General features: G+C 42.0%; 1 protein-coding gene across 1 annotated transcript; it reads left to right on the forward strand.

The window, feature by feature from the left end:
• Nucleotides 1-3,398: 3,398 nt before the first annotated feature.
• Nucleotides 3,399-6,768, forward strand: LOC110878688 (ferredoxin--nitrite reductase, chloroplastic). Its single transcript, XM_022127040.2, has 4 exons — nucleotides 3,399-4,019; nucleotides 5,029-5,383; nucleotides 5,466-5,754; nucleotides 5,846-6,768. Exons 1-4 carry the CDS (start codon nucleotides 3,623-3,625, stop codon nucleotides 6,575-6,577), a joined length of 1,773 nt encoding a protein of 590 aa, XP_021982732.1. The 5' UTR covers nucleotides 3,399-3,622; the 3' UTR covers nucleotides 6,578-6,768.
• The last annotated feature ends 10,439 nt before the right edge of the window (nucleotides 6,769-17,207 follow it).

Raw genomic sequence — 17,207 nt, forward strand, 5'->3', positions numbered from 1 at the left:
AATACCCATAACGGGTCAAAAATAAGCTTTTGAGTGAAAATGGGTTAAAAGGATGCAAGACGTCCGAGAACTTAATCCTTTATGATAAGCGCCAATGAAATTATTAAAGTTCATATGAGATTGAGGTCAAATAAATAGATTATGTTGATAAATGCACGAACGGGTCGAATCATTAGAAAATGATAATATGTCGAATGCATGTAAGATAAGAATTTCCTTAATCCGGAGGTAAGATTTTAAGTTCATATGATAGAATGTGAATTTACAAGCATGTAGGAAGAAACGGGAGGTCAAACGGGTAAACGGTTCAAAAGTTACGCGCGTTTTAGTGCGTTCGGACGACGAAACGAATCTGCAGAAAACAGCAAAAACTAGAGGGCGTCGCCGACGGGTAGGGGGCCGTCGCCGACGGGCAAGGGAAAATCAGTTTTTGTGCTGACGGGTTAATTACCTGTCTACAGGTTTTTGGGCTACGGGTAAATGCAAGGCCCGTCGCCGACGGCCCTAGGGGCGTCGGCGACGGCCTCCCCAAGTCTCAAAGGCTAAATTCTTGTTATTTAAGTTGATTTATGTGTCGTAGGCTTCGGTTTGTTATCCGTGAACAACGACGGACTTTCCAAACATGATTTTTTTACGGTTCCTTAGATATTTATGGGCTTTAAACCTAAGTCTAAGACCCTTGTAAATATTGTATGTAAAGATGTAGGAAAGGTATGTACGTATGTGGTTGTGCATGTATGTATGTGTAAAGACATGTATGAGTGTATGTATGTATGTAAGGTCGTAAGAAAGGTATGTATGTATGTAGAGGAGTATGTATGCATGTAAGATGATACGTGTGCATGATTTAAATATGTAGAGTTTTAACGTTACTAATTATGCGTTTGAGGTTGGTATGTAATGCAGGAACGAGAATGTCGGATTCTTACGAAATTTAAGCTCTACCTGAAATAAGAGGATGAGTAAGGATAGTTGGATGAACTAATGTTAAATTGTCGAACGTTATTCAATATTTAATTATATGAGATTAATGTTATATGATGTTGTCGTTGACTAATGACTAAGTTGTATGTGATGCCCACAGGTGCCACACGGACTTCTTCTGCTACTTAGAAAGTGAAGCGGACGTAGATCGAGTCAAGAGCAAGGATTGCACGGATAGATCGGTCATATAATTGAAGTGTATAACGTCTAGAAATGTAAATTTTAGTATAAATGTTGTGAATTCTTTTATAGAACATTTAATATTTTTAGCATTTGGAACCTTCGCGAAAGTAATGTCGTTAATAAGGAAAGAAATTTTAAAGCCCTTTTCCGCTGCGTCATTTTTTAAGGTAAAACGTGTTAGGGCGTAACACGGGTTGTATATAAAATATGTATACCCTATATACCCGGGTTCGGGTTGGGTTAGGATCGGGTTTTCTAATACCCGGGTATTATAATACCCTATTTTTGGGTGCGGGTAGGGTCGGGTATGGATCAGGTTGGGTTCGGGTATGCCTCGGGTATTCATTTTTTTTGGATAAATCATAGAAATATAAAATGCAAAACCTTTTTATTTCATAAAACATAGAAATATATGACACCTAAATAATCATTGAACCGGATCGAATAAGATGATGAACATAGAAAGCTTCGAATAACTCGATCGTCTTTGTTTATTGTTCGTCATCAAAGACCCCTTTTATAGGGTGTAGAGATACAATGTAAACCAAACAAATGATCATAATACACTTTCTAACGGCTATATAGCCGTTACCAAGGTACAAAACTCGAAAAAACACAAAAAAACGAAAAACCTGAACAGGGTATTGGGAAACCTGGACCGGGTATTGAAAAAACCCGGTACTCGTAAAACCCGGGTTGAAAACGGGTATAAAAAAACCCGGTTCCGGGTTCGGGTTTTATAACAAAAATGCATACCCAACCCCTACTCTATGAGTAGGGTCGGGTTCGGGTATAAAAAACCCGGGTTTTATAATACCCGGTTCCGGGTTCGGGTTGAAACCGGGTACTCGTAAAACCCGGGTTGAAAACGGGTATAAAAAACCCGGTTACGGGTTCGGGTTTTATAACAGAAATGCATACCCAACCCCTACCTTTGGGTAGGGTCGGGTTCGGGTATAAAAAACCCGGTTTTATAATACCCGGTTCCGGGTTTTTTTTCGGGTCCGAGTCCGGGTTCGGGTTTTTTGTGCACCACTACTTGGAAGAACTTTGGATTGCAAATAAGCCCAAAGGTCAAGCCCAAATAAAGCTTGGCTGGCTGATACAAAATCTTGGATTGCAAATAAGCCCAGAGGTCAAAAGATCAAATGGAGCTTGACGGGCTGATACAAAATCTAAATGATGTTACTTTGAATCAATGGGCCTAGTCTCTTGCTCATAATGGTCTATTCCGGCTAAAATATTCTATCCCTATTCATTGGATCCCAATGAAAGTTACAACTTTTGGTGGGGTTTTAAGAATCTGGCCTTTAGTAAAAAAGAAAACCATCTCAAACGACACCGTTTTGATTAGTTTGATCACTATTTTTGCCATACACTTGCAAACCTAGTTAGTGGTTACAATTCAATGTAAAAGCACATGGATTTTTGTGTCGGTTTGGCTCCATTCGTGCGGGCTAGTGACTGCCTCTTCCATCTTATATAAAGCCACACCACATTTCAATGTTTCATTCACATCAAGTTATCAACAAACTATCAAAATTGAAAATTCAAATGCTTGTTGATATCTACAGCTTTAGAATGTTAAACCCGAATCGCCTTTTTAGTAACAACTTGATCCTTCCGTCTTATGAAATGACACTAACGTCTTTGTTAAAAATACTATCATGTTATTTTCTGTGTTATGCTTTTATCTGTAAATTTATACTGCATAATTATGCACACTATATAATAGGGTACATATGTTTAATACACACCAGAGGCTAGACAACCCGAAAAAATGTAAACCAAATATTATTACTATCAAGTGGCATTAGAGTAACACTTTAAAAAGTGTCAAAAATATCAATTACATGGAAGGAGATCTTGAAGAGTGCATTGTGCTTATATGTCTTTCAAGGTAAACTTGTTAATAAAGATAGTTGAGGGGTTGTCGTGTTGAATGGAGTTTATGAAAAGTTGTAGCAATTCTTGAATCCTCTATATTAAGTTACATTAAAACAGAAGTTATATTAAGTTAATCATACGTATTATATTATGAAATTTCTGCCTTATAAACTTTAATCAAAATCAAAAGAAGAATAAGTATATCCCATTTTAAGTTGTCAAATCACTAATATTCTCCTCTTTCGTAGTAAGCAAGAAAGCCGCCCAAAATTTAGAGGCGGACCCAACTCCCTATAAAATTTAAAAAAAAATATCATAAAGTATTAGTATTAGTAATAATAAATACAATAAAAAAACATCGACCATTGGTTTAGGCATCGGATATGATAGAAATTGTGTACTCTTGTTTCTTCTTCCTATAGCCATTCGATTATTAACACTCAAACACACGACCCTTACCAATATCCAAAAGCCATCACCCACCACCTCATCCACCCTACAAAAATGTCCACACACCTCTCTTCTCTCCAATCGGTAACGACTATAATCTTCTTCATTTTCCGACGACATGTCAGCTTTCCACGTCAAATTCCTGACACCCAACTCATTTCTCAACCCGGTTACCGGTATAATAAGTTCCACTAGGCTCTATGCAAACCCGTCCCAAACCGCGGTCCCAGCAGCGCCTGCTGCTCAGGCGCCAAAGGAGATCGCGGCGGAACGACTAGAACCGAGAGTTGAAAAGAGAGATGGGTATTATATACTCAAGGAAAAGTTTAGGGATGGTATTAATCCACAAGAGAAGGTTAAGGTTAATGGTGAACCAATGAAACTGTTCATGGAAAATGGGATTGAAGAGCTTGCAAAGATCCCATTTGAAGAGCTTGATAAGTCTAAGGATAGTAAAGATGATGTTGATGTTAGACTTAAATGGCTTGGTTTGTTTCATAGAAGGAAACATCAATGTAAGTTTGTTTCTTTATTTATGTCTTGATTACTGTTTGTATCTTTTAATGTATTTTCAAGATTCGAATTTTGGTTACTCACTTCATTCATAGTACCATAAAGTTCATAACTTTCATTTAAGGACAAATTGGAATGGTTTATTCTGGAATCTTTTATCAAAGAACAAATATTTGATTGGGGTTTTACTGTTTATTTATGGCTTTTTTGCAATTTTGCTGAAATTGGACTGGACTGGTCGGTCGGACTGGAACTGGATTCCTAGTCGGTTCGGTTGGCATGTGTTGAACCAATGTTTTGAACAAGAGTGTTGCTAAATGTACCTTATCTCTCACAAAACATGGAGTGGGGGGGGGGGGGGGGGACCATTAGAAAATAATTACTCTCTCACATGAGGGGTACGTTAAGTATAGAGTTTTGTGAAATATATTTGGAGATTTCACACAAATAAAAGTGTTTGTTATCCAACGAAAAAAAATTAGCTAAATTAAATATTATCTTCTTGAAAAGAAATCATAATTATTTTGTTTTTCATAACACTGTCTATATTTTATATATTTTTTAATATAACCCAAATTTTAACTTTATGTAATCTATAAATGTTTTTGACGTTAATTATGAGCTCAAGTGCTCAACATTAAGTTATTTTTAAAGAAGGAAGCACCAATGAAAGCCCAATTTTAATCTTAGGTAACAGCTATACCCTTGGGTAGCGGCGCAGCTTGTTGCTCGTCTACCTGCCATTAGTTTGTAATCGTATTGAGTTTATTATTATGAAATAAAAATTCAGACGTAACTACCAACTTGATATAGCATCATAAAGATAATAACTTTTGATTCAAAAGCTTCTTTTTTTAAATTTAATATCTTTGTTTGATTGAACCAAGTAACATCAAAACATAAGGTAGACAGGCAAAAACTATATGGCATCATTTATTCTGTAATCTTTTGATCAAACAAGAAAATACCCATTAATCTTTTGACTGAATTGAACTGTTTTTCAATGTGTAGATGGTCGGTTTATGATGAGGTTGAAGCTTCCAAATGGCGTAACAACTAGTGCACAAACCCGATACTTAGCTAGTGTGATAAAACAATATGGTGAGCATGGTTGTGCTGATATTACCACACGCCAAAACTGGCAAATTCGAGGTGTTACACTACCCGATGCACCCGCAATTATAAAGGGTCTCAAGGAAGTTGGTTTAACAAGCATCCAAAGTGGTATGGACAATGTTAGAAACGCGGTTGGAAACCCGCTTGCTGGAATCGATCCACACGAAATTGTGGACACGAGGCCTTATCTTGACGTGTTACAACAATTCATCACTTCAAATTCACTAGGGAATCCCGAATTTACCAACTTGTAATGTTCTTGGATCTAGTTAACTTTATTTTCTAGTTGTTAAAAGCGATATTTCGTGATAGTTTTGGATGATTTTTTGTAGGCCAAGGAAGTGGAATGTGTGTGTGATTGGTTCACATGATCTTTATGAGCACCCGCATATCAACGATCTAGCATACATGCCAGCCACGAAGAATGGTCGATTCGGGTTCAATTTGTTGGTAGGGGGATTCTTTAGCGCTAAGCGGTGCGCTGAGGCTATACCTCTTGACGTGTGGGTCCCGGAAGAAGACGTAGTCCCGGTTTGTGGAGCGATTCTCGAGGCTTTTCGTGATCTTGGTTTTAGAGGGAATAGGCAAAAGTGTAGAATGATGTGGTTGATTGATGAACTTGTATGTCATCTTTATTAAACTTTGGATCAAAAGTGCAAAGTTTTATTCTTGAAGGGTCTTTATGTCTAACTTGTGTTACTTTGGGGTGCAGGGTGTAGAAGTGTTTCGATCAGAAGTGGTAAAGAGAATGCCACAACAAGCATTGGAAAGAGCATCTTCTGAAGACCTTATTGACCACAAATGGGAAAGAAGGGATTACTTTGGTGTGCACCCACAAAAACAAGAAGGCTTGAGCTTTGTGGGCATTCACATTCCTGTGGGCCGGCTCGAAGCCGATGACATGGACCAATTGGCACGATTAGCTGATGCGTACGGCTCAGGAGAGCTTCGGTTAACCGTGGAACAAAACATCATAATCCCAAACATAAAAAACTCAAAAGTTGAGGCGTTGCTTGACGAGCCGCTTTTAAAAGAAAAGTTTTTACCCGAGCCACCTATTTTGATGAAAGGTTTAGTGGCATGTACGGGCAACCAATTTTGTGGGCAAGCGATTATTGAGACAAAAGCTCAAGCTTTGAAGGTTACAGAAGAAGTGGAAAGACTTGTTTCTGTAACCCGTTCAGTACGTATGCACTGGACTGGCTGTCCCAACACGTGTGGGCAAGTACAAGTGGCGGATATAGGGTTCATGGGATGCATGACTAAGGACGAAAACGGAAAGACTGTTGAAGGGGTTGATGTTTACTTGGGGGGTAGAATTGGTAGTGACTCACATTTGGGAGATATTTATAAGAAGGGCGTGCCATGTAAGGACTTGGTGCCCTTCGTAGTGGATATAATGATTGAGAAATTTGGTGCCGTTCGAAGAGAAAGAGAAGAGTGAAGAATACTGGCTTGTAGGTCAAAAGTGTACATCATTCACTGAGGGACAAAAGTAGTATCTTTAATTTTTTCTATATAGTTGTGTAATAATATGTAAAAGTTGGGATTTATGTTAGACATATAAGCTTCCCTATTTGACTTTTGTAATTTTATTTTTCTTTCTCATTAAATTTTGGGTTCTGTTTTTATGAAGCTCGAGCTTGGCTCGCGAGTAAAACCCAAAGCTTGAGCTTGGCTCGAGCTCGCTTCAACGTTGCTTAAATGAGCCAAAGCTCGGCTCGAGCTCGACTCATCAATGTTATAATCATTATTATATTATATATAAAAAAAACTAAAATTTTGTTTGGGTTTGTTTAGGCTCACGAGCCTAAATGAGCTTTGTATTTCAGGCTCGAGCTCAGGCTCTGATGAAACACTGGTTAACACAAGGTTATCCCAGTTGAACTGTCTCGTGTATGATGGTTCAATCTCTTCCTCTACTCGCCATTAGCTGATATCCTGCAAAACAGAATACCGGTGACTCGCCACAAGGAGGGGAACGGGGGAGTTCTCATTGTGACCACCCTCCGGCGTGAGAATAAGTATTGTTCTGGGGATAATAGTTGTGTTAAAAGTAAAATATTGAGAGAGGAGAATCCTTAAACCTGAAGGAGGAGTCCTCTATTTATAGCCGAAGGATGAAGGAGGATGAGGAGACCTGCCAGCTAGCCAGTGGGTGCCAGCTGTCCGACCAAGGGGAATATCCTTTTTGTCCCCTCTGTGGCACGCGCTCGTTCGTCCAGTTGGGCGCTCACTGGTGGCTGTCGGCCAAGGATGTCGTCCATCCATTGGTGCCATGTGTCGTCCTTTTTGTCTGGAGAAACATCTTCTTTGTCACCTACGGTTTCTTCCAGAAGCTTCTGGATGCGCACGGATGATGTGGACGCCCTGTAGGAAACGTGGTGTGGTCACTGTGCCATGTGTGCACTGATTTGGGACCATACCTCTTCAAGTCCCCCCTAGTCCAGTGTGACTTCCAGGTGAGTTTATCAGCTGGGAGGGATTTTGGACTCAGAAAAATGGAGGTGTGTTGGTTGTTTTTTGAGTGATTAAGGAGGCATGCGGTTTTGTGTGGAAAGGTTGTGTGCAACTCTGAGCTGAAACGACGCATTACGCATGGAAATGGCGTGCAAAATTGAGCTAAAACGGCGCATGGCGCATGGAGATGGCGTGCAGAATGGAGCCAAAACGGCGTACGCCGAATGGAGATGGCATGCACAATTGAGCCAAAACGGCGCACGGCGCATAGAGATGGCGTGCAAAATTGAGCCAAAACGGCGCACGACACATGGAGATTTTCTTTGAAGTTTCTTCAAGGAGAAGTTTTCTTCTATGCTTGGAGTGATGTGAGGTGGCTATCTTGTCGGAGAAAGTGAACAGTTGCTTTTTCAGAAGTCAAGCATATTTTTCCTGTCGTGTCAGACGTGTGGCGGCCACGCGCCCTAAACAGGCGGCGTTTCCTCCTTCTCTCTCCTGACGTGGTGTCTCCTGGTTGGATGTCTGTCTGCCTTCTGACAGTCCACTACCCCATCGCATTAAATGCGATGGGTATAAATACCAGGTGGTTCCAACAGAAGTCCCACTTCTTTCTCCGATCCTCTTTCAAATTTCAAAACTTTCCCTCCTTATCTCCAAATCTTCCCACTTTTCCTTTCTCATTTTTTCGTTTTTCATTCCGTCATGTCGACTTCTAAAGCCAGTGGTTCTAAGAGGAGGCAGTCAAAGCCAAAAGACCCTCCCGGTCCGAATCGGGCGATTATAAACTGGAAAGAAGAAGAACTTCACAATCTTATTCAACAATTTAAGTTTCCGTCTGATTGGGGGGTGCAGTTCACGATCGCCGGTAGTACAACATTCGATGCTCCTCCGGGTTACATGACACTTTACGCTGCTTTCTTCCGGGAAGGGAATTTCCGGTTGCCCATGTCGAAATTCTTGGGTGAAGTTCTTACCAGGTACGGCTTACACATCTCGCAGTTGAACGCATTAGGGTTACGTCGGGTCACCCATATCGTGTTTATCTATCATGCATAGAAGATTGAGCCGACGTTTGAGATGTTCAATGTGTTATACTACGTCACCTATACCAGAGGTTTTTACTACTTCAACTCCAGAACTGCCGGTGTTCTTCCCTACAGCCGGGATCCACCGAAGAGCTTCCATGATTGGAAACAAAAAATTTTCTATATCTGACGTGGTGTTCTTCAGATTGATATGCATTACCGATCAGATAGTGTAGGAGTGCCGAAGGTGGCGGTTTCTGTTTCGTTCGCCGATCAAGAGTGGTATAAGACTCTGACCAGGAGACCTACTCCGATCATCCAACTAGAGAAGAAGGCTCTCGTTGCTGCTAGTATGAGTTTGTTGTGGGTGCATAGGGAGCCAAGCGCTTTCCCAGTTTATGCTTACAAGGGAAAAGGCATCTTTTGTTCGTCGTTTTTCATGTTGTTTCCCTCTCTCCTTTTTTTTCTTATTGCGTTATGTTTTTTCAGCAGGATATAGCTTGATGAATGTGTTCGATCCCAAAGTTGGTGGAGAGGTGGCATCGGCGCTGTTGCTTGTTGGGACGCCTGCTTAGACTGCCCAGATTAGGGATAAATTTTTGCGTCCCTCATCCGAGGACATATCCTCTTATGGCACTGTGATTCTAGGTGCTCCTTCTGTAGCTCAAGCTGATGTTGGTAAATCTCCAACTCGGGAGGGGACTATTCTCCTCTCGAGTGAGGAGTCCACTGGTTCTTCACAGGGATTGATTCGTCGTTCCTCACGTGCAGGTCCATAGCAATAACCTGTTCAAGTCTCAGCAGGTGGTGATACATCTACTCTCCCCGTTGTTGATCCGGTTAGTGCCGCTGTAGAGTCGGAACGGAAAATAAGCTGAGAAAAAGAAGTCTGGGGAAGAAGAAACGGAGAAGAAAAAGTCTACTGAAGAGCCAGCTGTTGCGCCGACCCGTAAGCGTTCTTCTAAAGTCGAACTTTAGGACTATGTTGTTGTCTCTGACTCATTGTTCGGTTTAGACGCAGGGATTAAACGACCTGCTCCGGATCCTGATGATCAAGCTACCCTGACAGAGTTGGTGGTGAAGAAACAAAAAATTTCTTGCTGACAAGAAGGGTAAGCTAGACGAGCAAGCTGCTCTAGCTCTTTCGGAGAAAAAATTGAAAGTAACGGGTCAGACTGTTGCACCTTCGGACAGCGAAGTAGACCTTGGAGTTTTTGCCAAGAAGCCTGGCAATCTGCTTGAACGGATTTTCGAGGCATCTTCCCAACCACGAAGTATGACTTTGGGTTACTTGTGTTTACCTTTTTTGGATCCTTTCTTTTTTTTCTTGATCATAATTCCTTTTTTTATTTTGCAGCTTCTTCCAAGTCTACTCGGACTGCTGCTAAGGGTACCAAGGTTGTCCCCCCCCCAACATTTGTGCTATTACTCCACCAACATATCCTCTCCCTATTCCGTTTGGAGATTTGCCTCCCCATCCAGACCCCAAAGGAAAGGGTAAGGAAGGCACGACTGAGGGGGCTGTTGCAGAGAAAGTGACACCACCGGTTGCTCCCGGTTTGGTGATTCAAGATGAGGCGCGTGCTGAAGGTGGTGAAACAGATTGTGAGTCAAGTGAAGCTACCTTTCCTCGGGGTACTCAGTATACCCGGCGCGGCCCTTCTACTTCTAAAGGGCGCGACCATTTTGTTAGCTGGCAGGGTCCGGAGTTTGAGAATATATGGGCAAGTGGGTCATGAATGGATTCTTCTTTCCTAGGCTATTTTGTACGTGTAAGCTTTTGAAGTCGTATATATCTTCCCCATGTGCCCCGGTGGAATCTGGTTCAGGGTTCCAGGATGGAAAACCTTGATAACTGTCATGAGTTCTACTCCCTATCTCTCCCCCCTACTGAGAGATTGTACTAAAAAAATCGCAACCAGTTCAACTTGCTGGATGATCATGTGCAATCTAGTGTTAATTTTTTTCTCCACCACACAAGAAATTGTCCGGGAATGGCGATCTATGGGAGAGGAGATAATGGATTTTGAAAACTCTAAGAAATCGTTAGTGGCTGAGAGAGAAGCTTTCAATTCTGAAAAGAAAGGCTTGATGTGGAGAGTAGCCGATGCTGAAGAAAAGCTATCTCAGGAAAAACAACTCAATGCTGACCGTCAAAAGGATTGGGTGGCAGCATGTGAGAGATCCAACCACGAGCTCAAGACTGTGCATGATGAAGTTGTGAGGGTGAAAGCCGAAAGGGCCAAGGAAAGCCAAGAATTTGACCGTATTTCTGCTGCTTACAAAGAGAAGGAAGCTGAGTCTTTTACTGCCCAAAAAGGTAATGAGGAGGCACAGGCATGGATTGTGGAGCTGGAGAAAACTGTTGAGGAGCAAAAGGCTCAAAACAAAACCCTGGAGTTATTGTCGCAAGATTTGGTGATGATTGCAAGTGGCTCCTTATGCGCGGCGTTCCCTTGGTAAGTCTTGTTGTCGTCTTGACTCGTTTAACCTTCTTTATGTTTGTTACATATGTTTCCTTCCTTTATGTAGATCGCTGACCGACTGGTGAGGTCTGAGGAACTTGCTAAATATATGTTTGACCTTGGTGGTGCTGCGTATGACAGTGGTCGCAAAGACAGATATGCTGAAGGTAAGGCAGCAGCTCTTGCGAAAGAGAAGGATGATAAGTTTGAGCTTTTCAAGGTGGATTGCGTTGGTAATTATACTGCCAATTGTCAAGAATATGAGTTCGTAGAGTTTGGCATCTTGAAGGCCATTGATAAATTGGCACGACGTGGAGTTGTTGTGGAAACCTTGAAGAAAGTTATTGAAGATAGTGATGCTGAAGCTGGAACTGGTGGTGCTAGTTCTAGCCACCAACCTTAGCTTTGTTTCTTACCGGCTTGCATGTCGTGAATAGGTCTGCGGACCTTGTAATTCAGACAAGTTGTTTACTGTTTAATGTTTTCGTGACATGACACACTTTGTTCTTAGTAGTATGGTGTTTGCATGACTACCATGATTTTATTTTATATATATTCCTCTTGGCTTTTTAAATTGTTGTGCAAATTTGTTTGCGTTACAATATGTGCATATAATAATTGATTTGATCAAGTGTTGTGAATGAATGGTGGCTACGACAGGTTATTGTGTTATGCCGACCCGACTGTGCACTTAGTCGTGACGAGCCTTGAAGGTCTTACAATGTTTGTGCTGTCATTACAACGACGTTTTGTTCACGTATTCCTGAAAGGTTACGAAGTAATCATTGACAGTCATGTTATTGTGTTACCATGACCCGGCCGTGCACTTGGTCATGAGAAGCCTTGGAGGTCTATAATGTTCATGCTACCTTGGCAACGATATTTTTGTGTGTTCGTGGGTTTGCGAAGTGAATTGTTGGCTGACAGGTATATTTTGTGTAATTGACCCGGCTGTGCACTTGGTCGTGACGAGACTTGGAGGTCTACAATGTTTTCTGTCGTTGTGCCAGCGATGTCTTCTTGTGCATCCAAAGTAATATATGCATTTGTAACAAAAATTCATTGAATAGAAAGTAAGATGTATAGTAGTCAACACTTCTTGTATTTGAATGTACGTGTTGGGCCTGGGGCCTTACATAGGAAAGAACACTTGCTCATTACATATAACACATCCTTAGTTGTTGAGCGTTCCACATCCTGTGGACTTCTTTGTTGTCTAAGGTGTGCAACTGATACGCCCCTTTGCCTAGGACCTTTTCGACAACATAAGATCCTTCCCACTTTGGGGCCAACTTTCCCGGTCTCTCTGCATTGGAGGCTTCATTGTCTCTAAAGACATAATCTCCGGGGTTGAAGGTGCATATCCGCACCTTACTGTTATAGTATTTTTCCAGCTTTGTCTTGTATTTTGCCTCGTTGATTTCTGCCATCTCCCTCATTTCTTCTAGGAGATCTAAATCCATTCGTCGTTGTTCTTCGTTGTTCACAGCATTCATTGCTAACATTCTTGGAGATGGCAGGCTAATCTCTGCTAGTATGAAAACTTCTGACCCATATACTAAGCTGAACGGGGTTTCCCCATTGCTTGTTTTTGCCATCATTCTGTCGGCCCACAGAATGCTGGGTAATTCGTCAACCCACCCTCTCCTTTGGGTTCCTAGTCGAGCTTTGATTACGTCTACGATGCTTTTGTTTACGGCTTCGACTTGGTCGTTCCCTTGCGGGTGTGCCACCATGGAGAAAGTATGCTCAATGTTCAATTCCTTAAACCACTTCTTGAGATCTTCGGCTGCAAAATTTGTGCCATTATTGATGATGATTCGCAGAGGTAGTCCGAACCGGCAGATGATTTGCGCCCAAATAAACCTTCTCACCACCATTGCCGTTGTTGAGGCCAATTCTTTCGCCTCTACCCACTTGGTGAAATAGTTGACTGCGACTATGATGAATTTCACTGCGCCAGGGGCTTCAGGAAAAGGGCCAACCATGTCTATACCCCATTGTTGAAACGGCCATGCCGTTGTAACTGGGACCAGTTCATTCTTGGGGTGCAAGATTTTAGGGGCATGCCTTTGACACCCTTTGCACTTCCTCAACACTTTTACTGCGTCCAGGTGCATCTCTTGCCAGTAGTACCATGCGTTCGTCACCTTTGCTACCATCATCCTAGGACCTGCATGGATTTCGCAAATCCCTTCATGCACTTCTCTGATCAAATAATTGGTGTCTTCATGATCTACACATCGAAGCAAGGGTCCCAGGTAAGATCTTCCATATAAGATGTCGTCAGATATCTGGTGATGCAAAGCTTTGTGTTGTATCTTCCTGGCTTCTACTTTATTCTCTGGTATGATCCCTGACTGAAGATACATGATGATTGGGGATATCTAGGATGATGATCCCATCTGGATGACACTTACTTGGCGCAATGGAACAGATGGGTTTTTCAATACCTCAATACGTACATCCTTTGCCAAATGCTGGAAACTTGTAGATGCAAGCTTGCTCAAGGCGTCTGCTGGTTTGTTCTCGCTTCGATTAATGTGTGAAAACTTGAAGGACTTGAAACTTTGTAGCAGAGATTTTGCTTGTTTGAGGTAAAGTGCCATTACATCACCTATTGCATCAAACTGACCGTTGATTTGGCCTGCTACTAACAACGAGTCTACATGCGCTTCCAGATTTTTAACTCCCATTTTGATTGCTAAGTGCAACCCATCGAGAAATGCTTCGTACTCCGCTTCGTTGTTTGTGCTCTTGAATTCCAGACGGATGGCGTACGTGAATTCATGTTTATCTGGGCTTACCAACCTCAAGCCTACCCCTGCTCCGTCTTTATTGGATGCACCGTCCGTGTACAACAACCACGGTTCCACTGAAGACTGCTTTTCGGCTTTTTCCATCTCCTTGCACTCACGGTCTTTATCATCCGGTACTTCTGTGAGAAAATATGCTAATACATGTTATTTAATCGTCGGTCGTGGCCTGAAAACTATGTTGTGTCCACCTAGCTCGATGGCCCATTTTGTAAGTCTTCCTGAAATTTTGGGTCGAGCTAAGATGTTTTCGATGTTGTAGTTGGTCAGGATATGGATGACATGACCTCCAAAATATCTACTTAACTTCCTTGAAGCATGGATAAGAGCTAGGACTAGCATTTCCATCATTGAATACCTCTTTTCAGGATCATTCAAGGTATGGCTGAAGTAATATACCGGTGTTTGTACACCCTGCCGGTCAACTAACAGGACTGCTCCTACCGCCTTCTCTGACGCCGATAAATACATAACCAACGGTTCGTCTTTCATTGGGGTTATGATGGTCGGTAGGCGTATTAAACATTCCTTCATTTCTTTGAACACGACCTCCGCTTTTGGGGTCCACAAAAATTTGTTTTTCTTGACCCAGTTCCAAAAAGTCTTGATGAACGAGAATGATTTTGCGGCGTGATTAGCAAGGAAACGGTTTAGCGCGGCTAAACGTCCTGCTAGAACCTTCATTTCCTTGACTGTTGATGGGGAAGGCATGCGCTCAATGACCTGTACTTTTTCAGGGTTCACTTTGAACCCATCTTTTGTTACAATGAAACCCAAAAATTTCCCTTCCTCCATTCCGAATGAACACTTGGCTGGATTCAGCTTGATGTTGACGCCACGCAGTGTATCGAAGGTTTTCTGAATGTTCTGCAGCATTTGATCTTCCTCTCTGCTCATGATAACCAAGTCATCCATACACACTTCGATGTGTTTGCCAATATCGTCCCCAAACGTCTCATTCATCAGCCTATGGTATGTGGCTCCTGCATTCCGCAGACAAAAAGGCATTTCTATGTAGTAGTATAAACCCATTGGCATTCTAAACGCCGTCTTGTCTTCATCTTGAATTGCCATTTGGACCCGGTGGTACCCTTTATAACAATCCAGAAAACACTTCCACCGAAAAGACGCTAAAGAATCAATCTTCTCATCGATCTCTGGCAAGGAATAGCAATCCCTTGGACACGCTTTGTTGAGATCTTTGTAATCTACGCACATTCTCCATCCATCGTTCCTTTTTGGTACCATTACTGGGCTGGACACCCATGTCTGGTAGCGCACTTCTCTGATGATCCCTGCGGTGAGCAGTTCCATGACTTGTTGTTTCATGGCTTAATGTTTTTCTGGCCCCAGGTTGCGCTTGGTCTGCACAACTGGTTTGGCGTTTTCAGAGACGTTTAATTTGTGTTCTGCAACGTGCCGTGGAACACCCACCATGTCGGTTGGTGTCCAGGAAAAGATGTCCATGTTCTTGAATAACAGTTGTTTGAGGGATGTACGGGTGGCTTCGGAAATTGTTGCGCCTAAAGTGACTGTCTGCTCTGGGTATTTCCTGTTCAGGATCCACTTCTCTGCCTCCGCGCGTGGTGTTGGCTTTCTTGTCCTTGATGGTCGTGCATCGTCAGTCATGAGCACCTCCTTGCTCGTATAAATGATAGCAACCCCAGTCTCGGTTGGGAACCCTACTGCTGAATGTGGTCCTGAGCAGATCATACTGAAGTCGCCTTTGGATTCCCTTCCCAAAAGAATGTCGTGTCTTGAATTTGTAGGTAAGACCATGAACGTAACTTCCTTTGTTCTAGAATTTCTCCCATTAGACAACAGCACCGTAAAAGATATCTTGCCCAAGGGAAAGATGGCCTCGTTACAAAAACTAGTAAGGGAATAATCAAATGGCTCTAGGCGTGCCTTGTCTTCTTGGTCCAGCTGATTGAAGCACTATTCATAAATGATATCCTTTGTACTCCCTGGGTCAATGAAGATGTAATCTGTTTAATAGTGAACGAACACGCCCGACATTACGAGCCCGACATTACGATAGGTCTTCTTTCTCTTGGTCCTCCTTTAACCACTAGAAAAACGACTTTCCTTTCGCGCCAAGAGTCATCCTGCACGCGCTTATTGTATTCTTTTTTGGCCTTCTTGGACCTCCTTGTACCATGCGTGTTTCTAGTTTCCGAAGTTTCTTGTTATCGAGCCCTTCCTCTCGTCTTTGAATCTGACGTGTGTCCCTTTTGCCACCTTTGACCAAATGTGTGAGTTTGTCGCTTTTCAGGGCTCGCTCTATTTCTTGTCTCAGACTAATGCAATCGTCTATTTGGGGTCCGGTATCTTTGTGGTACTCGCAAAAGAGGTTTGGGTCTTGCCTTCTCTTGTTGTACATCTATAGAGGAGCCTTGAATTGGTGATTTCAGTGGACAGAACTTCAGAAGGAGTCTTTGTAAGAGGCGTCCATTGTTTATCTCTGTTCTCTTTCTTGACTTCTTTTCGATAGCCTATCTGGTTGATGGTCGCGCATACATCTTCTACTGGTGGGCTTCTTTCTCTATAACCAGATGCTTTCCAAGGTGTGCCTCGTCCTTTCTTGTTGCGCTTGTTGTAACATCCGTCAAAATCGGGTCTCCGAAATCCGACCCGGATTGTAAAACCGGACCCTTTTCAATTAATTTTTTAATTTTTAATTTTATTATATAATTAATCGTCACGTATCGCATTTGATTAAAACCAAATGAAAAACGTTAACTTTATAAAGAAACTTGGTTAGTTTGGTTAGATTTATACAAGGGGAGCTTTAACGAAGTTAGATTGGCTAGTTAAATAAAGTTACAAGTTAAGGGGTTGTTTTTGTAATTAGTGGAAACTATATATGTTAATAACAAGTTAACTAACTAGGTTAGAAAACCTAGTTAAGTTAGTATATAATTATATAATTATAGTTAACTAGGTTAGTTAGTTCTATGTAAGAAATATACTAAGTTACTTATCTAAGTTAGTCCAGTTAGTAACTTTATTAAACTGTGGGGACTGAAACTGTTAATAGCTGAAGGAGTTTATAAAGGAAACGGAGGGAACGGGATTCGAACTCGCGAACCTCTATGGTTCGAACACCACAACACAGCAACCAACCACTGGACCATAACAGCACCTTGTAATCAAACCCGTATCAGATTAGTTATAACTAGACAATACGCTTTGATCTGATTCACTTCATCTTCTTTACCCATTCGCGACCCATCTCCCTTCAAGACCCGACCCGCCACCAATACACGTTTTAAGCGACGTTTTAACTGCCGAATGAACCCTTTAGG

The sequence above is a fragment of the Helianthus annuus genome, chromosome 16 (assembly GCF_002127325.2).
Source record: "Helianthus annuus cultivar XRQ/B chromosome 16, HanXRQr2.0-SUNRISE, whole genome shotgun sequence".
Taxonomy (NCBI): domain Eukaryota; kingdom Viridiplantae; phylum Streptophyta; class Magnoliopsida; order Asterales; family Asteraceae; genus Helianthus; species Helianthus annuus.

Bases quoted from the DNA above. Each gene is read 5' to 3' on its own strand.
- LOC110878688 (XM_022127040.2), top strand. From the start codon at position 3,623: ATGTCAGCTTTCCACGTCAAATTCCTGACACCCAACTCATTTCTCAAC. The intron at 4,020-5,028 runs GTAAGTTTGTTT...TTCAATGTGTAG, and splicing joins TCATAGAAGGAAACATCAAT to ATGGTCGGTTTATGATGAGG. The intron at 5,755-5,845 runs GTATGTCATCTT...TTTGGGGTGCAG, and splicing joins TGTGGTTGATTGATGAACTT to GGTGTAGAAGTGTTTCGATC.